Raw genomic sequence first — 26,910 nt, 5'->3', positions numbered from 1 at the left:
CCAAGAGACAAGTTCTTGGGCTTGGCTCTCAAGTTGTCAGACCTTTTGTTATTACAGTCAGGTTACCCCCATTACTGCTCCCACCATGGCTGCAGGCTATTTAGGGGAGTACCTGCTCCAGTGTAGCTTCCTCCATAGGCCACTGTCCCTTTGGGGATGTAGCTACTCCAGCATGTTCCTGTCTTTGAGCCACAGTCCTAGACATACCTTCTCCAGCATAGAGTGTCTCCTTACAAGAGTGAATCTCCGTCTGTGTCACCCAGAATGTTCCTTTCCACATACCACCTCCTGTATCTTCTTCTGTGTCCACATGTCCTCCTCCTGCCCCTATGAGCTACCACCCTTTCTTTAAATAAGCAAACACACAATATGTTCTTCTGATGTTTTGGCATGCAGTGAGGTGTCATCAGCCATTGCCAAGCCAGATGAAAACATCTGTCAATGGCACAGGGCAATTCATGGCTTCCTACCACACAGTCTCCCTCTGCAGCTCCCTGTTACCAAAACCTTGCCGTTGATGCCCACTTTATCTCCGGTTACTTGACAGGTACCATTACAGTCAGTAGAGAAAAGGAGTCTGACATACACTAGATGTTAGGATTAGGCAGTGTGAGTCACATGCCTGTTTCTTGTCATTGACTATAAAAGTATTTTTTGTCACTTAACTTGTTTGTAGGTAGTGTTTTAGATTGGATATTAGGAAGAACTTCTTTACTGAGAGGGTTGTGAGGCATTGGAATGGGCTGCCCAGGGAGGTGGTGGAGTCACCATCCCTGGAGGTGTTTAAAAAATGCTTAGATGTTGAACTTGGCAATATGGTTTAGTGGAGGACTTGTTAGTGTTAGGTCAGAGGTTGGACTCGATGATCTTGAGGTCTCTTCCAACCTAGACGATTCTGTGATTTTGTGATTCTGTGATACTTGAGCTGCATGCATCTCCTAGAGGTTTATTTAAATCTCACTGTTGGAATCTTTTACAACAAAACATTGGCTTTCTTTCTGACACAAATGCTGATTCTGACAAAAAATAATGGTCTAGATAGAAGAATTCTGGATTAATTTTCCTGGTTGTTCCACAACTCAGATAACCTTTGCTATTTCTAGCATTGAAATCTATGAAAACCTCCTACAACTGATTTCACTTCACTAACACTAACCCAAAGATTTGATGGTGCTGCTTGTGCATTTCATCCTTTAATAGTATTTTACCAGTCTTGAAGATCTGTTACTGGGAAATAGTTAGCAAGAACCAGCATTGTTGGGATCTAAGCTGGCTTCCAAAATATTTTAATGGAATTTAAGATAATTAAATCATATGCCCTGTCTTCTTTCAAATCACATGCTATTAAATTTCACTTGAAAGCCCCCATGCAGAACACAGACACCTCAGTTAAGTTAGAGATTGAAATTCCCGAAGAGAAAAAGCAGCACCAAAAAGAAATCAAGAGTTCGGAATTTGTAGGACATAAATTAGGAGAGAAAGGACTTCACTGCCAACAACTGAACTTCCCTCTACTGGTGAGGAATGGTAATCTGTGCATCATGCAACATGGAAATTTTCCATTTTTCTCTGACTTTGGACACAGAAAGAGGCTACACTGAGCAAGTGTAACAATTATGGATACAATAATGCAATATACCAACTCTGTTACATTTTCACTAGCCTACAGAAAATCAGGCAATAATTTAATTTTGAAACCATATTTAATGAAATAAAAGAGGATTGCTGCTACTTGCATCACCCAATCCTTGTACTCGTTGATTTAACATTTGTTTGTTTGTTTCTGTGGCAGGTTGCAGTCAAGTGAGTGGACATCTTCCTTAAGCGGTAGCATTGATATGACTCCAGGTCATGAGCATTCCTTGCTGATTGATTCCATGGATAATAGTTTCAGCAAAGTAAGAATTTTCATTCACAGCTGTCAATAATGTGAATCTTGGCTGATGTAAGAAAAGGTGAACTGAAAACTGTGAATCAATAGCAGCTAAATCCTTCTGTAGGCATATTTAGGTCTGTAAAGGTCTGGTAGGTTTCTGCTCTTGGCTTGCTCTGCTTTCCATGCCAAAAGCCTCATACTAATTGTTTCTCTGCTACAATCTGCAGAAACAGAGTAAATTTCAGAAGCCACTGAAATGTAGAACAGCATTGTTTGTGCCCAGAATCTGGTCCCAGGTTCCTTGTGGCATAGTCAAGGCCCCAGTGGTGAGCAACAGGCAAAGTCTGTGCAAACATCTTACATACAAAGTATACATGTTACTGGCCCAGCATCTGCAATGTCTGGAGAGCCTGACCTTTTATTTAGCAACCATCTCAGTTTTCCCTCAGTCACTATCTTTCAGCCTGTGTCAGGCTGGGATCCAAAGTGGAGAGATGCTTTTTCACTGTACTGAATAAGAGTCTGACAGCCACTTGTTCAGTTTTGCTAAGGAATAAGCCCTGCTGAAGAGCTTGGCCTCTTATCTCTTCAGCATTTGGGGTTGGTGCTCCCAAGAGCAGCAACGCTGGAAGTAGGGCAAGACCCACAACTGGATGGAACCCTTTACTAATGCTGGAGGTTTGTCACTAGAATAGACAGTTTTCTCTTTGTTATGGAAAGTTGCCAGCAGATGTTACATTGTCTGAGGATTCCTTGAAGGCCTCTGTAGTATAAGATCGCCATAGGGTGGCGCATTCAACAGGATGCAAAGTCAGCTGCAAGGATGAAAGATCTCATCAAATAAATAACCATTCTCTTCTTTTAGCCCAGAGGATGGGTGAATCAGGATTCCTAATAGTTTGAGTCTCTAGCAGAGAAGTACCATTGATCAATTTGTTTGTATTTCACTGGGAAGGGCTAGAAATTTGTAGAGAGAAAATGTTAGGGGGAAACATTCTGCATTCTGTTGTCCTTTCTTGTTTGAAATTAGAGAGAGATAGTTCATGAGAAATCTGAAGAGAGCAGGTTTTCTGGGTAAACCTGAAAATAGGAAAGGGGAGTATTTCACTGAGGATTGGCTCTAGAGGTCGAATCTGACATTGAAATGGGTTTAGGAAAATTTGTGCTTATTTAGATTAAACAATCTTATCTTTGTGGTATGGAGAACTTTTGGTGAAGGTAGCTAGGGATTTAGCCATTCCTAATACTGATTGGTCTCTCTTTTTCTCTTCCAGACTCGGAATATTGTTGGACTACGACGCTTGTTACGCTCTCTTTTCCGTTCCCGGACCCACTTGCCTCTGCTAGTGGCCATGTATCTGCTTGCTCTCCATGCCCTGCTCTTCCTGTGCTTTACAGGCCACCTATGAACAGAACAACAGCCTTTTCTTGAGCCACGGTCCTTTGTGTAATTCCTGAGCCTGTACTCCCTATCCACCAGGTAGCTGTAACCAGCACACCTCCCAGAAGCCTTCCCTTTCCAAATCAGCCATTAAGGGGCAGCACCACCCAGCAACTTGAACACAAGTTGCTTGCTGTCTGAATATGCAGCTATTTGAAATGCATATCCTAAGGAGGTTGTGGACACTTTCAGGAATATGAAATTTTTTATTTCAAAATCATGCTTCCTGCTCAGTTGTATTGCCTATTGAAACAGGGACAAAATTAGTATGTTTGGACCTACTGAGCACTTAGTTTAAAAACAGTTGTATGTCTGCTCTGACAGGCTTGTAAAATAATGTCAGAGATGTAATTATTGAAAAGGAATAGGAGGAAGAAACGGTTTAGCTCCAAGTTAATAACCTTGCTGCTTATAGCATTAGTGTACCTCTTACTGAAGAGGGAAAGTGCTTGCATACTTCTTGAAAAGAGAGCAGCCATACTCTTGCATTCTGCTCCACTGTACCCTTGTCACAAGATTAAACCTGTAGAGGCTGTGTTGAAGGGTTCCATAATGTGGTATGTGGGTCCAAATCAAATGCAGAAGAACTTAACTATAACTGTTCCCTATGTGCTTGGGAATGGAAGAGTTCTGAGGTCTTTGGCATCGTTGCTTTAAGAAAAGCGTGTAGAATGCTAATTGTGATCATTGGACTTGTTTGACTAAAGCAAACTGATGTAAATGGACTTGATTAAATAGGATACACGAAAAGCTGTGCTTTTCTAAAGAACTCCTGAAAATGTCCTGGAGTTGAGACAGTGCCCTCTTCCAAAGGGAGAATGTTGAATGCAAAGATAGTGCTAGTTCAGTTTCTTTTCAAAGACTAAGCCATCGCTCTGTTCAGAGTACTTGCCAGAAGGATTGTATCTGCCTTTTGCTGGACTATTCATGTTTGCATTTTTTCACATGGGAAGTAGAGAGTTCTTTTGATATTGCTGGTAACCTAAGAGTCTCTAGTCACTGAATAAACTCTGTTTGAGGATGGATTGAATTCATCATTGTAGCTCAAATAATTAGATCTCTGGCAGAACACTGGCACAAAATAGCCATTTTTGCACTATCCTTGATGATTTGTGTGAATTTCCTCAACTACATAAAATTCTGCGACCAAATACTTTGCCTATAGCTTCCCAGGGCATGTGCTCCTGTATATAATAAAGATTATTTTTCAGATGGAAGTTGTGTAACGTTGTCATGTAAATGTCAGAGGTCTCTTGAGGGTGTAGTGCTGCTATAGAATGCCTTTTACAGGACCACCATGGAACTGTATGTCACTTTTTTTGTACACTTGCTTGTGTGTTATTTACAGAACATATGTTTCTTCATATTATTTGAACATCCATGGAGATGACCTTTTCTGCTATCTCACTTACCATCCTTTTTCCACTTTATCTGTAATGACCAAAGAAGGAAAGAGGCATTTAGTTTTGAAAGCAATTCCAATAAATCTGAAGATCTGCTTGGGCTTACTTCTGTTTATACTTACGTAAATTTAACTGAGCTCTGCACCCTGTTAAGAGTTGTACAACCCCCAAGAAAGTCAGGGGCATTAGCATCAGCAAGATGGAAATATGCCACTAACTTAGGTGGGACTAGTTAGAACATACTGTTCTTTTTCAGCTTTGTAGCCAAAGACAGGTACATTTGTTAATATTCACTACTATAATCTAACTACCATTAGAACAAAAGTTAGTAATACGGTAAATAGGGTATTGTAAGACTGTATATGATATGTATGTGTATATGATGGTCGTGGTGCATTTAATAGGAGCAAGAATTACAAGTGAAATATGTTTCCTTACAGTCCATGATGCACATGACTCAAATTCAGGACCTGCTTTTCTTGTAAACTGAAATAAGACAACCTTTTGCTGGTTTGGGGACCTTAAATATCTTACACCTTCAGACGGAACGGTTAGAGCTTAAAATAAATAAATAGAATAAAACCTCAGAAGAATCTCCTAATCTGATAATCATAGACAGACCTAATAGATTTGTGATTTGATCTAATGAAAGAGAGAATTTTACCTGATGATTCCTGTTTTGAATGTTTCAGCCTTTTGTTTCTTCCCATTGTGGATGCATGTGTCCCGCCCACTCTTTTGATTAAGCAAAAAGCCCCAAGTATCTTGTCATTGTGTCAAGTAGAAATGACTGTGCAAGCGCTTGCATCACTTGACACTTTGGAAAGGAGGTAGTTTTGGTTTGAGAAGTTTGGTGTTGAACCAGTGTAATTCATGTTAGTCATTCCAAAATTGTGCACTTCCCACCACTGAGCAACATACTGAAGAGTCTGGTCTTTAAGTGCTTAGGATTCTTTAACTACATCCTTTCCATATTCCTATTTAAGAGTATTTACATTTTTTGACCTGGAAGAGCTTTCATTTATGTGTATGCGTACATATATATGCACATACCTAATGAGGTTCAACAAGTCTAAGTGCAAGATGCTGCACTTGGGCCAGGACAATCAGAGACATGAGTACAGACTGGGAGAAGAACTCATTGTGAGCAGCCCTGTGGAGAAGGACTTGGGGGTTCTGGTGGACGAAAAGCTTGACATGAGCACTTGGAGCCCAGAAGGCCAACTGCATTTTGAGCTGCATTAAAAGAAGAGTGTCCAGTAGGTTGAGGGAGGTGATTGTCCCCCTCTACTCTGCCCTTGTGAGGTCCCACCTGGAGTACTGTGTACAGCTTAGGGGCCCCCAGCACAAGAAGGGTTGATCTGCTAGAGCGAGTCCAGAGGAGGGCCACAAAGATGATCAAGGGGCTGGAGTACCTTTCCTGCGAAGACAGGCTGAGAGCTGGGGATGTTCAGCCTACAGAAGAGAAGGCTCCGGGGGTAACCTCATTACAGCATTTCAGTACTTGAAGGCGGACTTTTTATAAAAAAGATGGAGAGCAACTCAGCTCAATCAGATATTGACAGGACAAGGGGGAATGGTTTTAAACTAAAAGAGGAGAGATTTATATTAGAGGTTAGGCAGAAATTCTTCACTCAGAGGGTGGTGAGGCACTGGATCAGGTTGCCCAGAGAGGATGTAGATGCCCCATCCATGGAGGTGTTCAAGACCAGGATAGATGAGGCCCTGAGCAACCTGATCTAGTGGGTGGCATTCCTGCCTATGTCAGGGAGGGTTTGGAACTACATGATCTTTAAGGTCCCTTTCAACCTGAGCCATTCTATGATTCTATGATACAATTCTATGATATATGTTTATATGGATTTTTGATAGGGCTGTAAAGTACAGATCCAAGCATTGTAACAAGTTCTGTAACCACCAGTTTGCTTTCTTGGGATCTCTTTGTAATTGTCAAGCCCATGGCTTCAGACATTTTTCTTTCTTGTACTTTTCTGTCAGATTTTTTTTTTTAATTTATTTTTGTGTGTGTGTGTGTCTGTGGAGCAGATGTTACTCTGGAGATCACAATCTCTTTTTGCACACTAAGAAATTCATGCGTCCTTAAGCCCTACACATGGATGGAGCAATTTGTATCCTGTGTATACTCCTCGCCAGCCTTCCAGAGCACAGGCAGTGTGTGAGGGAACTGCAGCACCCTAGAGCAGGTTTTGGTGCTCATTACTTGAGCAAAGTTGGGGGCTGGGACACAGGAAGTGAAGTTAGCTGAAGTTAAAACAGGAACCCAGAATGCACGGAAGTCTAGAAGCTGTTACTAGCATCAGGTGCTGGGACAAAAAGAAGCAAGTTTGCCAGCAGGAGCTAGTGGGCCTTTTAAGGTAAGACTGGCTTTTGAGAGTGGAAAGTGATCAACAACAAAAGTAGTACTTTGGTGGGCAGAGAGAGCAGATTCCTGACCCAGCATGTGTGAGCTGATTATGCTCAGTATTTACGTCTCTGCTCCTTGGTCCTAGAATCATAGATTCATTGTCATCATTGTTGCTTTTGTGTTTGAGGCTTTAAAAAAACAAGTTTCCAAATCCGGTACAACTGTGCTAAGTGGTAGCCCTGTATTTGTGCTGTAGTGGATGCTTCTGGGGGAAGAATGGAATAAACTGATGAGACTGATGTTCTGCTCTTGGTAGTACGTCTCTTAGAGGTTGCCTGGAGTCCTGTGGTGTGATTACAGACTGTGGTTTGTTATGGTTCCCAAGATGCCTGGTGGGTGGCTTTGGAGAGTAAGTGGTCAAGAACCTTTTACAGTAGGATTTAAAACCCTAAACCACTTGCATTAGAGTTGGCTGATCATATTAGCTGCCCTGAGTTGAACAGCCCTGTGTTAATTTGTTATTGCTGCTGTTCTAACACAAACAAAAATGAGCCACAAACTTTAAAAGTCTTTGGAGTGAGAGATGCTAATAAATTAGGCAGAGGAAAAGGAGATGAAATATATTGTTAGATTGTGCTATGTTGGCCACATCAACCTTTCTTTTTCACCTGTTTGCTAGTAGCTATGTTCTGTCATAGGATTGTTGTCAGAGCACAGAAGCACAGAGTATGTCTCCAGGCCTCCTGTTTTCTGTTTTCTGGAGTATAACACTTTTTTTTTTTTTTTTTTTTTTTTTTTTTTTTTTTTTTTTTTTAACTCCAGGTGCAACCTGGGGAAGGCCTAAAGTCAGATCTTCACAGTACCTACCTAGGTCCTAAATACTCTGCCTTAGCTTAGCCTGACTGGCTTTTTTTAACCAAATGAAAGATTCGTCCCTGCTCTGCTCTTTCATTTCCTGTTGTCTGCTCCCTGATCTCTCAGTGCTGTCTGGACAATTTAACTCAGGGCAATGAGCTGGGCTGGAAGGTTATTCATTCAGCTGTTGTGACTATACATTCCCAGTTCATGATAAACATTTTGCTTGCACAGAAAGCAACAGTCTTGGGCACATGGGGTCAGCTTGTGTACTAGTTTATTTTCTGTCCTGTTGTGGGATTGAGGAGTTGGTACTGTTGAGAAGCACATAATAAAAATATGCTGTGATATGAGGATCAGAAAAGAACAGTTCTCTTCCCTCCTGTTGGTTTGTTCACTATTTTATGGGATGTTTGCAGTGGTGTGAAACAGGGCTCACAGGCACAATGCTGCACATCCTGTTCAGTCTTTCTCTCTACCCTAATGAAAAGCTTCTTTGGGCTACCGTAAGAACAATTCAGGGCTCCTCAACACCACAGGCAGAAATACAGGACGTGGGAAGTGAGAGCTCTGATGAAAATGAGCTGTTGTATATGGACCAGCAAGCCATGTAATCTTTCTTCTGCTTCTCATTTTGCAGACACTGTTTTTTGGGAGGGGCTTTTTCATCGTCTTTTGTCAGTCACCTTGAAAATGAAATTCAGGAGCTTTAGATTTCACATTAGTTTTTTTAACTTCCTCTTCCCGGGTATATCACTTCCTCCAGGCCTCTTCAGACAGCTTGTAAGAGCTGTACTGCTGCAGTTTCAGCCTTTCCCACCATGCACGCTTAATACTTTTAGCCCTCATTTCCTGCTTTTACTCTATAGCTGACATAAACACCACACTCTACCAGCATTGTAAGACCAACATGCAACTTTTCTCTGAACTGTCTTTAGCACACTAAGCAGTGATTAAAAGTTTGAAAAACGGGAGACTTCAGGAGTTCAATCTCAATTAAATGTTTTGTATCGTGGTAGCAGAGGAAGCCATAGCCTCTAGTGGGATGCTGTGACTGTGGTTAGCAAAAGGGAAGTTAATGCATGGAAGAACCTCACAGAGCACAGAAAATCAATATATGATGGGAAAAAAAGAAAAAAGAAAAAAAAAAAAGAATCTGATAGTTGGATGCTAGTGCTAACGTGCATTCGTGCATTAAAATAAAGTATACAGTTTAACTGTGAAGATGGTGGGCTAGAAGGCTGTGGTTTACTCTTAGATTCACTGTGTGTTTTGCTGAAAGAGGTGCTGGAGCTCAAGAGAAACTATTTTGGGGTGCCCTGTGCTGTATGAGGCAATATACAAGCTCAATGAGGCAGGTAGCCTCCAAACGTCCATGTGATATGACAGGTCCATGGCAGCGAGCCAGCAGGGCCTGCATGCCAGGCCCCAGGTGACAAAATGTATTCCCTGTGCAGATGTGGAAAGCAGTCGTGGGACACGATGTGTCGGTGAAGGTTGAGGCTCAGGGAGACGACTGGGACACTGACCCCGATTTTGTGGTGAGTGTCTGGTATAGAAAGTCACGTCACTGAGTCCCGCTGTGTCTGGACACATGCTTGTCAGCTGTGCTTGAGGGCTTGGTGCGGGATTCCAACATTGTCCTTCTCTGTCTTTTCTCCTAATAGAAAAATCCCAGTATTTATTGTCACCCAGTACAAGTGCAGCTCCATGCCTCTAAATAGCTCTGTTCTCTCCTTGTATTTTTTGTAATTCTCTAGGTGAGATGGTGAGAGCGTAGAAGTGCTCAGCCTGTGAGAACCCTATGGATTCAGAAAATGTTATGACACTTGCTTTCTTTTTAATTCTCTATTTCTTTCCCAATAAGTTACTCACACTTTGGCCTTTTGGCCAATTCCTTATTTGCTACTCTGCTACATAACTGCATGCAATTCCCTACTTCATACTCATTCCTGAATGAATATTTTGGAACCATCGTTGTTCAGATACAGGATTATTTTTTTCCATATGCTTTTAGTACTTATTAACACTAGCTTTCATTTACAATTTTATCACCTGTTGATATGGCATCACAAGATTTTTCTGCACTGCGTTGTCTCCTGTATTTGGTCAATGTAAACTATCTTTTCATGGCTCAAGACAAAAACATCTCATTCTTCATAATCTTTTTCTAAACCTTTTGGGAACATGAAAAGTTCTGCTCCTTGTGGTACTGAGTGCCAGCCGTACCTTACCATCACAGGTCTCTCTGAGCTATGTGAAATTTTCCTTTCCAAGAGAGTTTTTTGCTGGACAGTCTCCAGTGACACAACTAGTGCCCTCTGTGTTGAAGATTCAGTCTTGCCTAGTAATTTCCAATAAGAAATTCTAGCTTGGAATGAAAGAGAAAGTCCCCTTCTCACATGCCTCAAATTACTAATGTTAAAAAATAAAATCTGTGACATCAAAATTATTTTGTTTTACTTAATTCATCCATTTGTGAATATATTTAAAATAAGCCCAAACAGAATGAGACCATGTATTCTATTTTGTATATACTTCTTTTAGCTTTACATTAGGAAAGAGTTTATTCATGCTTCAATTGGTCAAATACAGTTTCAGACCTACAAAAAGTCAGAACAAGTGCTGTCATACAAGAATTGAAGCAGAACAGCCGACCTTGAGTAAAATGTCAATTTTGGCGTTTTTCTAATATTTTCTTAATCATTTGATTTCGACAGCACTTTTATTTGCTAGGTCTTCCCTCAGAGGAGGGAAGGAATCTCCCGGCGTCCCCAGGCGCCGGCCCGGCAGGGCGGCAGACGACCTTCGCCCGCCCGCGCTATGCCTCGCCCGCTGCCCCGTTCTGTCCGTGCCCGGGAGCCTTCCGGGCCCCCTTTGCTCGCTCCAGCCCGGGTCGTCCGGTCTCGGGCGAAGCCAGGCCCGGCCCGGCGAGGCTGCAGCGAGCGCGGCCCTCCGGGAGGACAGCAGGCGTCGCGCGGGGAACCGGGGGTTGCAGCTGACGGCTGCGGTTCGCTTTGCAGAACGACATCTCTGAGAAGGAGCAGCGCTGGGGGGCCAAGACCATCGCGGGCTCTGGACGCGCCGAGCACATCGAGTAAGCGCGGCCGGGCGGGTCGGGAAGCCTGCGGCAGGCTGTCAGCGCGGCCACGGGCGGTGAGGGGAAGCGGCCGCCGCGGCCTCGCGCGCGGGCCGAAAGCAGCCAAATAAGGGCTTGTACACAGCGGGGCCGCGGCGGGGGCGGAGCGGAACCCAGGGCCTCCCCGCTGCCCGCCCCGGGCTGTCTGCCAGGCCGATGGGTACAAGGGGGCCGAGAGAGGTTTCGGAGCGGCGTGAGCGGCCTGCCGGCTGCCGTGGAGATGCGCTGCCACTCGCACGGGGCCGCCCTGCACTGCCGCCTGCCCGTCCAGGCTCGGCCGGCTGCACCCAGGCTCTTGTTTTGAGGTGCTTGTGTTGCACCAGAAGCAAAATTCACAGCCTGCAGGTGATGCCATCGGGGGTTAACTGTGAAATACCTTCAGACCGAGGCTGTTCTGCTGTGGTAAAATCACAGAATCACAGAATTTCTAGGTTGGAATAGACCTCAAGATCATCGAGTCCAACCTCTGACCTAACACTAACAGTCCCCACTAAACCATATCCCTAAGCTCTACATCTAAACGTCTTTTAAAGACTTCCAGGGATGGTGACTCCACCACTTCCCTGGGCAGCCTGTTCCAATGTCTAACAACCCTTTTGGTAAAGAAGTTCTTCCTAAGATCCTAAAGACATCCTGCTCCTTCTGTCTCCAAAGCCACCCCTATCTAGCAGCTCCCTTGGGACGTTTGGTACTGCCTTGTGCATTGTGAAGTACTGCAGCACACAGAAGGAAAGCTTGGGTTCATGTGAAAGTCCTGAATGGGACTGCAGGTTAGGGACTGGGTGCATCTACTGATCCTGCTTCTCTGGGTCCTTTGCCAAGCCCCACGGTAACATCACCTCCCAGCTACTGGGCAGTGGCTGCAGGTGTGACTGCCACACAGAGGGGCCCACTGAGGGCACATGGTGGCTGCTGACAGTGTGCTTATGTGCATGGGGCTCTGTGTGGCATAGTGGCACACGGCTGCTCCAGCTGAATGCACAGGTCTGCAGAATCCCACAGTGACTTGCCTTGACACTGTCTTGCCAGCATCCACCAGCTGAGGAGCAAGGTGTCAGAGGAACATGAAGTCATCAAGAAGAAGGAGCTGGAGACTGGCCCTAAGGCCTCCTATGGCTATGGGGGAAAATTTGGAACGGAGCAGGACCGAATGGATAAGGTAACAGTTGTAGAGGACTTCCCTGGGCTTATTGGAAGAGGCTTTTTTGCATCAAGGAGACAGCATCCCTGTCTTCTGGCCTGACCCTGAAGGGAAGAAATGGAAAGCTGGCATGATTCACACATGTCCATCTAGCCCATAGTCTGTTTCCACGATGTGTTTGAACCTATTTGTATAATTTGTCTCTACAGCTTCCTTGCAACATTCCCCTTAGTTAACTACTCTGTGAAGAAGGACTTTATACTGCTTGTTTCAAAACTGCTGCATAACAATTAGGTGCTTTCCTACTTGTGCTTGGAGAAATAACGAATAATAATCCCCCACTCACATTCTCTGTTACAGACCTCTCTCATACCTCCCCCAGATGAAGCCCTGGTCCATAGTCTTTGTTATCTTTGTTCTCATATAAAATGTTTTATGTTTTCTGCTAATCATCATCATAATTCTCTCCGTAGCTTTCAGCTTTTAATACCTTTTTGTCTGAAGTGAGATGATAAGACTGCAATAGTATTCAGTCTGTGGGGTCAATGTAGATTTGCATGGTACCAGGATGACAGGGTGAGAAGCGGAGTTTCCAGGAGGCCAAAAGGGAGCAGTCGTACCCGGACCTTCCTGCCTTGTAGTCAATTTGGACCTGTCTCCTTATGGCCGCAAGCGTTTTGTCAGCAGGACATAACAACTCGGTGCCCATGTCTCTGTTAGCCCACTGGACTGAGTGTCAAGGAGCTCATGCCATGCTTTCTCTCTCCTTAGTGTGCCATGGGCCATGAGTATGTCGCTGATGTCGGGAAGCATTCCTCACAGACAGATGCAGCACAGGGCTTTGGTGGGAAGTTTGGAATCCAGCGGGACCGGATTGATAAGGTGAGCTGAATGGAGCAACTGAAGTATGTTTTTGCAGCCTATGCTGAGTGCTGCTGCTAAAATCTGGATTACTACATTTAGAATTGTTGCTGCAGTTTTCAATGTGCTGATGGGAGTAGGTCTAGGTATGCTGTGCACCATGGCCCCCACTGTAACATAGCTCACCTCTTGTGTGCAGTACAAGAACTGATAACTTGCAGCGTACTTATGCAGATTGGCTCTCTGGTGTGTATTAATATGCCTGCAGTGTCCTATCCAGGCAGCACTATGTTTGTGTCATGGACATCGCTGCTCTTGGGAGCTGGGGGTGTTTCTCATCTCCAAACCCACAAGCTTTGCTATGGGCAGTGATTGGCCACAGCAGGACTGGCCAGTGACAGCAGGATGCAGTCCTGCAGACACTGCCCAGAGGCTTTGCCAGTTAACAGGCTGTGGGGTCAGGATTATGGCCCTTTTACCTGAGTTGCATTCTGCCACAGGGACAATGGGAATGCAAGTCTGAGGAGGTCTTTGCCAGACGAGGAGTGGCCATGTATCTGCATGTAGAGCACAGGACTGGGAGCAGGGTCCCAGGCAGGCCCCAGGGCACTGGATGAGGGTGGATGAAATCTGGCTTGGCCCCCAGGATGACTGACATTCCTCCCTCTTCTTGTTCCAGTCAGCACTGGGTTTTGAATACAAGGGTGAGGTGGAGAAACACTCGTCCCAGAAAGGCAAGTCCATGGGCATGTTTGGTCCCTTAATGCTTCACCCATTTTCTCTTCTCCCGATATCCTGTGCTGTCTGCTATGGAACAACCTCCTTTATTATCCTCCTGTCTGCAGATTCCTATTCTCAGTCATTCAGCACTGTGGCTCCATTGCCTGCTGTCCTGTAACCACCTTTCTGCTGTACATCCCTCTTGCCTCTCTGTTATGCTTTGCTGTGTCCTGACTGAGCAGAGAGGACACCCCCCCACACACCTGGTGACAAATGGCTGATTATCCCATTCCTTTAAAAGTCCTCCTGAGAAACTGCTACAGCGAGTACCCAATCACTGTAGGATATAAGAAATGATTTCTGAAAAAAATGGCATATAAGAAAAGGCACAACAATAGATAAGGAAACAAAAGCTTTTACAGCACTCAAACTCTTGCAGAGTTCTGGAGATCATTCAATCAAACTTTGACATATACATAAAAGCAGCTATATTCTGAAAGAACGTTGCAAGAACTGAAATGAAAGGTTAAATATTCTGCAGACAAGAGAAGAAGAGAGGACGAGGCCTGTTACTGTTTCACATAAATGTGGAGAATGCTGCATTACCAAGAAAAGAAGACTGTTGTAATTATTTTTCAGAGGAAATTATAAAAGAAGGAAAAAGATTTGAGGCATTCTTAGCTGATCTTAAAGTAATAACTCAAGCAAAATTGTGTTACATTAACACATTCTTGTATAAGAGGCCTCATAGTAAATTGTAGGCATAAAACGTCAGGCAGTATAAAACCACAGAAATCACTCAGGACAAAATGAAAATGTTTGGAGCAAGGCAAGGAGAAGTTACACTGAACAGCTGCGTATTTGCTTTACTTTTCATAAAAATGTTTCAATGTTGAAAACTCTAGCATCAAGGTAACAGTCATAAAATCTATATTTGCTGAAGACAACTTCCTAAAAGGTGTGTTTTGTGATGGTCTAATCAGTAAATAATAGTTAAAGTGAGAAAAATTTAAGAAATTTCTCAGAATTACAGATTTTAATAATTACTTTCTGGTCTTATTCAACCTTAAGTGACTGAGCTTCTATGAAATTGAGTGAATATTATTCTGAGAGCCATTCATGAATCCAAAATGTTTTCATGCATGTTTCTCTAGGGCAAAATCTTCATGGATTGATAAGGCTGAATTTGCTAGGCTTCTCTAGAAGAGACAGAGACAGACTGAGAGGATCTGTAGCATGTCTCCAGAAATGTGGCTTTCAGCCTTTGCTGCAGCATCCAGACTCAGCGGTTTCCTTGTAGATGTTGAGACTCCACTATGGCAAATATAAGCCATACAAAAAAAGTTTGCCATTTCTTCAGTGATTTCAAAGGCTTACTCAAAGACCTGTTCAGGCAGACCACAAGTTGAGATGCTTGCTGTGCAGATGCGTGAGTGGATACCCAGGCACTCAGGGCCCCTAAGTCATGTCTTGGCTTTGCATCTTCTGATGGCTGGAGCTCCTACTGCTTCCCCATCTGCATTTGGCATGTTACCTTCCTTCTTTGCCCTCTGTGCATGACATGTCTCCTGCTGCCCATTGCTCTTGGGCTCTTGCTGGTATGACCCAGTCTTCTCTCATACATCCATTCCTATGGACCCTCATCCTCAATGGCCCTCGGTACTCCCTGTCCTCCACTCTATTCTCTCCGAGTGCCTGCTGTTTCTGGTGTTGTTCATCATCTTTGCTACTTGTCCTTCTCCCTGATGCTCCTCCCCATCTTCAGTCTTTCCTTCACCAGCCCCATACCTGAGGTAGAATCTCAGTCATTTCTGCCCCCCCCAGATTACTCCAAGGGTTTTGGTGGCCGTTATGGTGTGGAGAAGGACAAGGTGGACAAGGCAGCAGTGGGGTTCGACTACAAGAGCCAGGTGGAGAAGCATGACTCTCAGAAAGGTGAGCTTGGGAAGCCAGTTGCAGCGGCCGTGTCAGGACTGGGGCTTGGGACTATCCCTGTTGGGGCCATGTAGTTCTGTACTTGGTGCTTGCAACCTGCTGTATGTGTGGTGGAATGCTAAGGGAATTGTTGCATGCCCGATGCTGATTATGCTGAGATGCTGATTGCAGGTGTTGTGTCTCCAGGAGGAGGGAGGGTTATTGATGTATCCACCAGTGGAGAGCTCTGGCCTTGCTCCCTGTCTGTCATCATCTCTCTCCAAGTCCTTGCTTCTGTGAGAACAGCCTGTGCTCACAGTTCTACCACTTCTCTCTTTCCCTCCATTCTCCGTTCACCTCCATTCCATGGTCTGGATCCCCATGACTGAAGACTATTCTGCGGGCTTTGGTGGGAAGTTTGGGGTCCAGAGGGATCGACAGGACAAGAGTGCTCTTGGCTGGGACCATCAGGAGGAAGTACAACCCCATGCATCCCAAACAGGTATAGCAATGCTGCCAGATTGTGGCAGCATAATTTCCTTGAAGCACATGTAGGTGTAGAGCTACCTGTTTGTACTTGACAGAGATCCAGCTGATATAAACTGAATGTGTATAGCATATTGTGGAATTGCAGGCAGGTGGAGCAGCTGAGACACTGTGAACTCCCAAAGCACAAGGATAAACTCTGCCAGAATAGGGTTTAGAGTGCAGCTTGTTTGGATCAGTGACAGATGTGAATACAAGTGCCTGAATCAGGCTTCTCCAACTGTGCTATGCTTTCTCTTGTCAGGTACAGTCCTGATTATATAAGCTCATGAAAAAAAAATGAGCACATGGGAAGGAAATGGCTTGAATGCTTCTAGCACTGTATATCTAACTTCAGTGAACAAGGCTACACTGCACTCAAATGGCATGACTGGCCCAGTCATTTGGAAGTGACCCAGTGACTTGGAAGGAGATTTGCCATCATACAGTAGTGAACAGCAGTGCACTTCACTGAAAGGAATGAAAAAATTAGTCTTAAAATCTTCCATGTAGAGCATTTTGCCTCATTTACATAGGTCCTTGTGTGATGAGATGCAGGTAGCTAGCTACCAGACATTGTGCCATTCAATTTAAGACAAAACTAACTTGTTTCACTAGTCACAGCATGCTGAAGTCAGAGGAGCCTATAAAATATAAATTAGCCTCATTTTTTTCCATACAGACTATGCCAAAGGATTTGGAGGCCGCTACGGGGTCCAGAAGGACAGGGTAGATAAGGTAAGTCTCTGCATGCAGGAGTTTACTATTGCCTCCTGCTAGTCAGTGCTCTTTGCACTGCTGCAGGAGTTTAGAATTCCCAGATGGAGATGAGGTCCCACTGGTCACTGCACAACCATTGCAGGCATGAGGGAACTGTAAATGCCAGAGGGCACAGAGGGATGCAGCCTGGGAAGACAGGGAGGAAGGGAAAAATATTTTCCATTCTCAGTTGCTTTTGAATCATTCCACTCTCAGACTGACCAGTCACACACCTGCTTTCTCTTGTGGCAGTATTTAGTGATGTGACTATGAGTAGAACCAGTGAAGAACTCTCTAAGAGAATTAAACTGTACTGTACATCTAATTAACAGTTTAGCCATCTCTTCACACCTCATAAAGCCATCAGGATCTCAGATAGTCACACACACATTTTTTCCTTAAAGTTTTCCAGCCCCAGCTGTTGTGTAAATATACTGCAGGCAATGACCTGATGAAGGGCAGTGCCATTTTCATGGTTGTGCATTCAACAGGGAAGTGCTTCCATGCCACATACCTCTGGGGGTGCAGGGGACTGGTTCACCACTTACCGGACCTCAGGAAGAGGTGGACTGTCAGGCATCACCCCAGTTGTTTGCAGCATTATATGTGAGTGTTTGTGCCTTGAGTGCCCAGCCTTCCTGTCCCATACAGGAGTCCTCTTACCACTGTTAAACCTCCTTGGCTTGGCTCCACATAGCCTTTAGAAGTTTTTGGAGCATTGCCTCTCTATAGGAACAGCCCTTGCCTTTGGCTGGAGATCAGCAGATACTTCTGGCAGTGCAGGGAGGCACTGGAGAGCAGGACTGCAGTCAGCAGCCTCCCTTCCCACAGAGCTGTGGCAGTTTTACTGATGAAGGCAGACATAGCTGGGAACAAAGCTGTGACTTGTTTGTGGTCACCAACAGCCAAACCCATCTAGTGGAATCTCAGTACTGGCCTTGTCTAACAAGCTGGACACTTCCTTTTGCAGAGTGCTGCTGGCTTTAACGACATGGCAAGTCCAACTTCCTCATATGAGAAAACAAGACCAGTGGAGGCAGGTGAGATAATTGTGTACCAGTCCTGGGCTTGGTGGGAAGCTGTGAATCTCATGGTCCCTTTGTGGCAGCACACTGGCAGGCAGGGGCTGTGGTGGGCTGTGGATTTAGCCTGTGTTGAAAAACTGAAGAAGGTGACTGTATTGCAAGTTTCTCTGGCAGAGGCAGAGGTCCAGGTGTCCCCTGGGTGCTTGGGGTGGTGGAAAGGAATCACAGAATCACAGAATCACAGAATTTCTAGGTTGGAAGAGACCTCAAGATCATCGAGTCCAACCTCTGACCTAACACTAACAGTCCCCACTAAACCATATCCCTAAGCTCTACATCTAAACGTCTTTTGAAGACTTCCAGGGATGGTGACTCCACCACTTCCCTGGGCAGCCTGTTCCAATGTCTAACAAGCCATTGGGAAGGCTTGAGCAGCTGTCATCTCCACAGCAGCTTCCAGCAGCACAAGCAGCCTGCGGTCAAGATTTGAAAACCTGGCTAAATTGGCAGACGAGGAGAGCAAAAGGCAGGCAGAAGAAGACCGGGTGAGACGTCAAGCTCAGGAGTGCCAGGCAGCTCGGCAGAAGGTGAGAAATGACCATCTTCCCATGTCCCCCAGTGCTTGTGAAACAGGCTTTTCCTAAGGGCCACATAGGTCCATCTGCTTCTACCAAATCTTGTTACAGTGACCTATTGCCTAAACAGCTTCCCTGTACCTGCCAGAGACTGCCATTGAATGCCATGCTATTCAGTTTTTCCTGGTTCAGCACACAGATTAGGATGTGTGAGCACCCAACCATGTCACCCTGCAGTTTGGTCTAGTCTCCTTGCCTCTAGTGACAGGCAAGCACAATGCAATATGCACCTTCTTGGTACTGCCATCCCAGCAGTATGTATTCAAGGTTTTCCAAACTGGAGATTGTACCCAAACCTTCATATTTAAAAGACTTCCTTCTGCATTGCGCTGTTGCTATGTTTGTTGTGCAGATAAGGTTTCTTCAATAAAACACTCTCTAACATATTTCCTCCTTGAGTCTGCTTCCTGCAGACCCAGTAGTAGTTACAGGCCTGCTGGTGTCCAGTCTGTACAGCAGGTTTATGGCAGCTGGAACAGATTTCAGTGTGAGAAAAATTGTCTTGAGAGTTGCTTGGTTGGGAATGGACCTGTTTGAAAGAGACTGAGGAGCTGTGATGACTTTTCTCCAGCAGGAAATCTCACAGAGAGAGAAGGACCACAGAGAGACAGTTCCTGCCACTGTGACAGCAAGAGTCCCTGAGAGAGCTGTCCAAGACAGGCCTGTGTCACAAGGAGAGCAGGTGCTGAGGCAGGCTGGGGGGAGCCAGAAAGGGGAGCAGAGGGGATCGAGCCTATGAGGGGACTGTGATTCACAGGTAGACATGCACAAAGAAGAAGGGTGCAGCCACATCATGGAAGAGGCTTTGCAAAGAGTAAGGGGGAAATATTGGGATAGTGATGGGATATGGCTGCACAGCACCTTTTACCATGCAAAACAGGCTCTTGGAGTGGGGTCACTGCAGCAGCAGTAGAGTGAACTGTAGCTATGCATGTGAGATAGGCTCCAAAACGAGTCATCAAAGTGTGTTCAGCACTCCCAGGTTCTAGTTCAGCCCAGACCTAGTGGCTGAGTTCCTTTTGTGGATGATGTTCTATTTGTGTCATGGTAGTACTAAACACATGCAGCGGAGTGGGCTCGCTTGCATTGGGTGCTGTGCAGTCATAGTAGAGCTGCCTGTAGTGAATGCTTTCCAGTTGACTTTCTTGTCACTTTCTTACCTCCTGGCAGGAGGCAAAAGAGGAGGATGAGGAAACACCCCCCACTTTGCCACCAAGGCCAGCAGATCTGGCTGAAGAGCTGTGCAAGTTTCCCAGCCAGGATCAACCCATCTACAGTGAGAGTTTGGATGTCAGTGGAGACTATGAGGAGCTGCTAGAGCACTCTGACTACTGTGATGGCATCAGTGCAAGTGCTGACTATGAGGAACTGCCAGCACCCTTGGGAAAGCCAGATACCATCATCAACCATGGAGAAGACGGAGGTGAGGACTATGAGGAGATCCTTCCTGAGGCGTCCAGCCAGCCCTGTGTGGGTGAGTACAGAGAGAGTGTATCTGTCTGTTTGCATCAGAGGGTGTATGGGACAGACTCCAGAGGGCTTTTGTGTCCTGAAATCTTCTGTGGTCAAGTTAACAATCCATGCTGATAGAGACTTTATGTCTCCTAGCCCCTTGCCCTGCTCTTAGATGCAAAATCAGCTGCATGGGATGCTGCATCAGGCAGCAGGTATCTTTGCTGAAGAAGGATTCAGGCAAGAGGGCAGGATGGCTGCCATGGGCTCTGAAGAAGCTGCACCTGGACTGACGCTCTTTAACTTGATGCAGTGTGTCTTGGCAATTGATTGCCAGTGCTGTGTTGAGGATACAGGGATCCCTGTTTATTCACAGTTTGTCACTCAAAATGCTGGTGCTCATGAGACCTGATCTGGTCTCCTGGGTGTGAAGGGGGGAGGCAGCAAGGTAGACTTTCTCCAAGCACCTGAGCAAATTGCATAGGCTACTGTTGATATTTCCATCTCAAATTCACCAGTACTGTAAATGGCAAAGGAGGCAAACTGGAGTTACATCAGTTTTTGTTTTTGTTTTGGAAGGAGGAACAGGAAGCATTATGATCCTCTCCTCTCCCATTCCAGAAGCGGAGGCAAATTGCACCATGCCTTGAGCCATAAAACACCTCTACCTGTTGATGGGGTTTGGATATGGTTCTCACCAAGGCTTACAGATGGGTGGAGGGTGGCACTGAACAGATCTTTTTGGTTGCTTTCAGCCTCTTTCTTATTTACCAATCCTGTCTTCTGCAGGGGAAATGCACAATGTTTATGAGGTGGAGAGCCCTGGGACCTGTGCTGTGGCTCTCTATGATTACCAAGGAGGTAGGTGTGCCATCCAGGATGTGGGAAAGGCAATCATCCTGACAGGAGAGGCACTGGGAATTTGGCCAAGGTGGGGTGGGGAGATGGTTGTTCACACCATCAACAGTGGTAAAAGGATTTTGAGTTGGTTGTTTCAATTTCTTCCTCATGGAAAAATAGAATGAGACCTTAGTTTGGAACATAGACACTTCATCTTTCATCTGTGAAGTCCTGCTCCTTCTCTGTTCTATCTGTGCTGTTTGTAGAAATAGATGGGATAAGATGAACTCTGGGATTTATCAACCTGCTTGTTCTGTATTCTCCTGGGCAGAGTTAAGGGAGGGTTTAAAACAGTTCACTCTGGGGTTATCTTTACACTGTGACTTTGTTTTCTGATCAATTCTTGCAGATGGAGATGATGAAATTTCTTTTGATCCTGATGACACAATCACACACATCGAGATGGTAGATGAAGGCTGGTGGCGGGGTCAGTGCCGGGGAAAAGTAGGCCTCTTCCCAGCAAATTATGTGAAGCTTCTGCAGTGAGACCAGCGTTGTCCAAGCTGCCTTATTCCAAACTTCTGCCTCTGTCTGCTTCAGCCTTCTACATATTGTTAGCTTAATTTGGCTCAGCCTGGCATGTCTACGTGCAAGAAGTACCAGTGAGCAAATTGGCAGTTTCTAACAAGATGTTTGGCCTGTGCCCAGGATGGATTCTGAATCACAATAAGGCCGAGGTTGGAAAGGACCTTTGAAGATCATCTAGTCCAACCCCCCACAGAGCAGAATCACCTGGAGTACATTGCGCAGGATGGTATCCTGACGAGTTTTGAATATCTCCAGAGAAGGAGACTGCACAGCCTCTCTGGGCAACCTGTTCCAGTGTTGTCACCCTCACAGTAAAGAAGTGCTCCCTCATATTCAGCCAGAATCTCCTGTGCTTCAGTCTGTGCCCACTGCCTCCCATCCTATTGCTGGGCACAACTGAAAAGAGAGCAGCTTCATCCTCTTGACACCCACACTCAGATATTTATATTCTGTTTCCCATCCAGTTCTATATGGGACAGTTTTCAGAACATGTGGATGTGATATGACATCTTTTCTGTCTAGACTGTCCCATATGTCAACTGGAAAGCTTGCAAGAGAAGTGTGTCCATTTCTGTTTCATCAGGGCAATTCACAGCAAGAAAAAATAACTAATCTTGTCAGGGCAGAAGGGACCTTTTATTTTTGAATTGCCATTTGTCACCTCTATCTGACAGGCCTTCTTTCTTCATAGGATTAAGTCCAGAATACAGCTGTAGAAAAAGAGATTCCTGAGAATACAGCTGTAGAAAAAGAGATTCCTGAGCTATTGCCCTGGACTTCATCCTACCCAGTTGTCAAGGGAAAACAGCACAGTGAAGGCTGAACTTGCCTTTTTTCCCAAGAAGTTTTCACTTGCAAGACACAGTATGTTTGCAGTGCAGAGCAAAGAAATATGAGCTGGGGCTATCTGGGCAGATTCAGGGCTGACACCTAGGAACAGCTGATCCTCACAGTGAACACTGCTGAGTTTGTCTGCAAACAGACATAAGCTTCGATGTAATGAGCTGTTCCATTAAACAAGACAAGTGTGTGTTGGTCGATGAAGATGAAGCATAATATTGCTAAGGTAGTAGATTACTTATTTGTTTTTCCCCTGTGTGCCAAGAAAATTATTGGGAGCTATGTTATTTCTGGGGTAAACTTTGAAAAAGGAAATATAAAATTTAGATTATTTTCTGAGAACAATGACTTCGGTAAATATGTCTTGTAGCAACAGAAAAATACCAAAAGGCTTCACTTAATAAGGAATATGTTAACTGTTTTGGTCGCCATCCAGGCATTCCAACAGAGGAATGTTCTTCTAGGGAGATCCTTTCCTTCTGGAAAATGAATCAGAATAAGTGCTGCTGGATACAGCGAATGGTATATTTTTGAGTTCCATTTTTCCTATTAACAGCTCTGACAGTATAAATAAGCGCACATGTGCAAGATAAACAGACTCACAGCTTTTCTCTAGCCTAAAGACTAGCATGTTTTACAGTCAGTGATAAAGGTGAGTTCCTTCATCTAGTATTTGGTTCAGCTTCCCTGTACTGGTGGGTGGTTTGCTTCTCTGTGCTGAAGTCAGGCCACCACTTCCTACCATGGAAGTGAAATAGTTATTCCTCATAGGTCCTTGCAGGCCTCACTAGTTAAGGACTATTTGAAGCTAATTATCTCACCAGCCAGCATGATTTAATTAACAAGGGAGTGAATTATTCATGTACAGGCTAGGGGCTCCTTTTGTTGCTATTTCCCCTATCCTGCTTTGCTGGCACAGGTTGGAAAAGAACAAGTTGCATAACCTAAAGGTATATAAATTCTGTAACTGCCTCATTTGGACAAAGTTCATGTGAGCAGAGTCTGTCCTTCTGCTGCACTGCACTAATAATAAACTGCTTCTGTTCTGACATGATCAAAATTGTGTCCTGTTTTTCATGCCACCACATGTCAGGTGTCTGTTGTAGGCTCCATTCCTTACACAGTGAAAAGGGTCCTCCTTTCTAGCCCTCCTTTATTGCAGATATGAGGAAAAGGCCGAGTGGATTGAAAGCAGGGTAAGAGGAAATGTGCATGACATTTATTTTTAATATTTAAAGCAGCATTCAGGTGACAACCCGATGCAAACTGAAGCCCTCCTCTAACCCAGTGTGTTCCAGGTTAGATGCTCAACATGCCACTATAGGAGTTGGCTGTTGATATGTGAGTACCATCACATCAGGAATAAATCAAGGACTTGCTGAGCCTTGCAGCCTGTGAGAAGCTGCAGAAACATATCCCAACACAGTGCCAAATGCCAGCAGCAGGGTTGTGGAGGACCCCATTATGGCACCTTTGGCTTCCAGTATAGCTCACAAGTTTGTTTTGGCCCATCCTGCACCTGGACAAGAAAAAAAAAACATGAGCTCCTGGAGGGTAGTACAGCATCCCTGCTTACTGTTTGAGACTGGAAAAAAATCACAGTCTCTGTCTGCCAATCATGGGAAAGACACATTATGTTTTAGGTGAGATGTCGTTTTTAATTCAAAATTTTGTTTGTTAATCTCTCCCCACACATACACCCCGCCCCAATTTTGCTGTGTCTGTTTGGTAACCAAGGTATAGATGATCATGTTTTGGTCTCTTCCAGCCACTGTGTACCTCTGTGGCACAGCTGCAGAAGCATTGCCATGCCTGCAGGCATGCATCTGCATGTACAGCTTGTGACAGCTTCCCTCATCATGCAGACCTTGTGTAGGTGGCTGGAGGCCATGAGCAACCTGATCTAGTGGGTGGCATCGCTGGCTATGGCAAGGTAGTTGGAACTAAATGATCCTTGAAGTCCCTTCCAACCCAGACCATTCTATGATTCTATAATTCCATGATAATGTGGCTGCAGTGGGTCCTTCTCTGAGCTCAGCATGTGATACATAATCCTGGAACCTGGATCCTATAGCCTTGATCCCGACTTGATTTTGCCTTTTTGTTATCAGTGATATGCCAAGGGTCAGACACATGATGACAGTATACCATAAGCACCCCCTGCTTTCCCAGGCAGTCCCAAGCCTACTGCTGCCATCACAGATTTTCTACAGCTAGCTGATGAGGGGCCAACACCACACCAGCATTGCTGCCTGGGGAGCCCCACACACCCCATCCCCGCAGGGCTTTCTGCAGGGCCCTCTGCACCTCCTGGTTGCGGAGGCTGTAGATGAGAGGATTCAGCATGGGGGTGACGATGCAGTACAGCGCAGAGACCACTGTGTCAGCCACTGGCGAGTAGCCAGTGCTCGGTCGGTTGTAGTTCAGGTTGGCTGTCACGAAGTACAGGGTGACCACAAGCAGGTGGGCAGAGCAAGTGGAGAAGGCTTTGTGCAGGCCAGAAGCCACAGGCATCCCAAGGACAGCAGCCAGTATGCGGAGGTAGGAGATGATGACAAACAGGAAGGGGCTGAGGCCCACAAAAACGCTAGCAGCATGGAGTGCCACTTCAACAGGGTGGGTGTTGCTGCATGCTGCCCTCAGTAGTGGGGGAGCATCACAGAAGATGTGCTGGAGATGGGCAGCCCCGCAGAAGGACAGCTTAGAAGCCAGAAGTGTGTGCACAGCTGAATCCAGCATACCCCAGAGCCAGCAGCCCGCAGCTGCCACTGTGCAGACACCCCGGCTCATGGTGTGGACATAGTGCAGGGGCTGGCATATTGCTGCATAGCGATCATAGGCCATGACAGCTAGGAGTGCACACTCGGCTCCTGCGCACGCCATCAGGAAGAACATTTGTGCCAGACACCCGCAGTAGGAGATGGTTGCCTGTGAGCGCAGCACATTTGACAAGATCTTGGGTACTGTCACTGATGAGTAGCAGATGTCCAAGAAGGACAGATGGCTGAGGAAGAAGTACATAGGGTTGTGGAGATGGGGATCCAGGGACACAAGGGCAAGTATTGCAAGATTCCCCAGAAGCGTGACCAGGTAAACAACCAGAAAAAGGACGAAGAGGAAGGGCTGGCCATGAGAAAAGCCCAGGAGCATGAACTCTGTCACCCGAGTCTGGTTCTCTCCTGCCATGGGGCCAGCTGGTTTGGTCTGCAGGCAGAAAAGAGCACTGGGAAGAGGTGGAGATTGTGAGCCACAGGACTGGTGCACACCCACCCACAAAGCAAGGATTTCACTGGTATGATGGCTTTAGTCCTATCTCCCTAATGGATGAAAGCCTCCCATACTGGTATTTCAGACAGTGGCATTTTACAGTCAATAGATGTGTTATTCAGTGTTGGTGACCTGACTGCAAGAGTCACACAGGAAAAACCATGACCACTGCACATCCTGACTAACCTACACTTCCTTGGTTCACCCACTGCATTGAAGAAGACCCAGCATGTCTTTCTTTTTCTCCTGTTTGCACTTATGGTGACCCCACACTTCCCTACTTCTTTAAGATCCCTTACAACCTGAGCCAGTCTGTGATATGATTCTATGTTAGTGCTCTATAATATTCTTGAATCAGAGAATAAGGTAACTGGTCAGTGTAGCAACCATCACTGAGCATGTCTTTGCCAGGAACTCTAGCTGCTGCTGGGTTCTGGACTGGTTTTCACTGACAGTACCAGGTATGGCTGGAGTGCAAGGCAGGGTACTGCACATAATTGAACTCAAGGAAGTAGTTCTCTGCTATTCTGACATGGAAACTGTACACTTCAAAACAAGACGCCATCATGTCTGCCTCCCTGCATCTGTACAGGGTATCTGTGAGAAGCTTTTCCTCATGGGTAACAGTTCGATCTTCTCTGACAAATCTCCTGTGATCAGTATTCAGCAATGTCCCCAAGCTATCAGTCAGTTCCTGTCACTCTAAATTTAGTGAACATTAGAGAAATTTCCTGATGCTTATTCAGGGTTCCATTGCCATTATACAAGGCCAAAGTGAATATGCCACACACACACACAAAATCCGTTTCTCTTCAAAGACATTTTTAGCAACTGATTACAATTGTCCTGTCTCTTCACTATAATAACATGATTAAATTATTTCAGGCATAAATCCTTGCTTAAAATTCATTTATATGTTTTTAATTTCTCTGTCCAAAGCATGTAACACAGAATCACAGAATGCTGAGTTTGGAAGGGACCTCTGGAGATCTTCTTGTCCAACTAGGGCCATCTATTCAACCAGGGCTACCCAGAGCTGCTTACCCAGCATCATGTACAAATAGCTTTTGAAGATCTCCAACAAGAGAGACTCCACAGTTTCTCTGGGCAACCTGTGCCTGGTCACCCACACAGTGAGAAAAAGTTTCTTGATGGCACCGCCTGTGTTCCAGTTTGTACCCATTTCCTCTTGTCCTGTCACTGGGCACCAATGGAAGGAGCTTGGCTCTGTCCTCTTTGCACCCTCCCTTCAGATATCCCCTTC

General features: G+C 45.4%; 3 protein-coding genes across 8 annotated transcripts in view; 2 read left to right on the top strand and 1 right to left on the bottom strand.

The window, feature by feature from the left end:
• Positions 1 to 4,815, top strand: part of GOLGB1 (golgin B1) — a 67,539-nt gene extending 62,724 nt beyond the window's left edge. For all 4 annotated transcript variants that reach the window (XM_082771258.1, XM_082771257.1, XM_082771255.1 and 1 more), the window contains 2 exons: positions 1,793 to 1,898; positions 3,151 to 4,815. In XM_082771258.1, the coding sequence (XP_082627384.1) occupies positions 1,793 to 1,898; positions 3,151 to 3,285 (241 nt within the window). In that variant the 3' untranslated portion in view covers positions 3,286 to 4,815. The remainder of the gene's footprint in view (positions 1 to 1,792; positions 1,899 to 3,150) is intronic.
• A 1,702-nt stretch (positions 4,816 to 6,517) lies between these two features.
• On the top strand, positions 6,518 to 22,266 carry LOC309883334 (hematopoietic lineage cell-specific protein-like). 3 transcript variants are annotated; one of them, XM_082771298.1, is made up of 15 exons: positions 6,518 to 7,095; positions 9,398 to 9,481; positions 10,964 to 11,037; positions 12,109 to 12,238; positions 12,992 to 13,102; positions 13,761 to 13,815; positions 15,626 to 15,736; positions 16,107 to 16,217; positions 16,923 to 16,978; positions 17,970 to 18,039; positions 18,475 to 18,611; positions 19,234 to 19,341; positions 19,830 to 20,133; positions 20,901 to 20,972; positions 21,361 to 22,266. In XM_082771298.1, exons 2-15 carry the CDS (start codon positions 9,398 to 9,400, stop codon positions 21,495 to 21,497), a joined length of 1,560 nt encoding a protein of 519 aa, XP_082627424.1. In that variant the 5' UTR covers positions 6,518 to 7,095; the 3' UTR covers positions 21,498 to 22,266. The 3 variants fall into 3 exon arrangements, with proteins under 3 accessions (XP_082627424.1, XP_082627422.1, XP_082627423.1); XM_082771296.1 differs by having other exon boundaries at positions 19,231 to 19,341; XM_082771297.1 differs by having other exon boundaries at positions 6,519 to 7,095; positions 18,478 to 18,611; positions 19,231 to 19,341.
• Positions 22,267 to 24,575: 2,309 nt separating this feature from the next.
• Positions 24,576 to 25,565, bottom strand: LOC309874315 (olfactory receptor 5AP2-like; the record flags this gene model as incomplete). Its single annotated transcript, XM_082752364.1, has 1 exon — positions 24,576 to 25,565. One exon carries the CDS (start codon positions 25,563 to 25,565, stop codon positions 24,576 to 24,578), a length of 990 nt encoding a protein of 329 aa, XP_082608490.1.
• Positions 25,566 to 26,910: the final 1,345 nt, after the last annotated feature.

This window comes from Aythya marila (genome assembly GCF_965140915.1).
Source record: "Aythya marila genome assembly, chromosome: 1".
NCBI lineage: Eukaryota > Metazoa > Chordata > Aves > Anseriformes > Anatidae > Aythya > Aythya marila.
The sequence above is the reverse complement of the archived record's forward strand: the minus strand, read 5'-3'. Positions and strand labels throughout refer to the sequence as shown.

Coding starts and splice junctions, on each gene's coding strand:
- LOC309883334 (XM_082771296.1), top strand. CDS start 9,398: ATGTGGAAAGCAGTCGTGGGACACGATGTGTCGGTGAAGGTTGAGGCT. Junction 9,482..10,963: donor ACACTGACCCCGATTTTGTG/GTGAGTGTCTGG, acceptor TTCGCTTTGCAG/AACGACATCTCTGAGAAGGA. Junction 11,038..12,108: donor GGACGCGCCGAGCACATCGA/GTAAGCGCGGCC, acceptor CTGTCTTGCCAG/CATCCACCAGCTGAGGAGCA.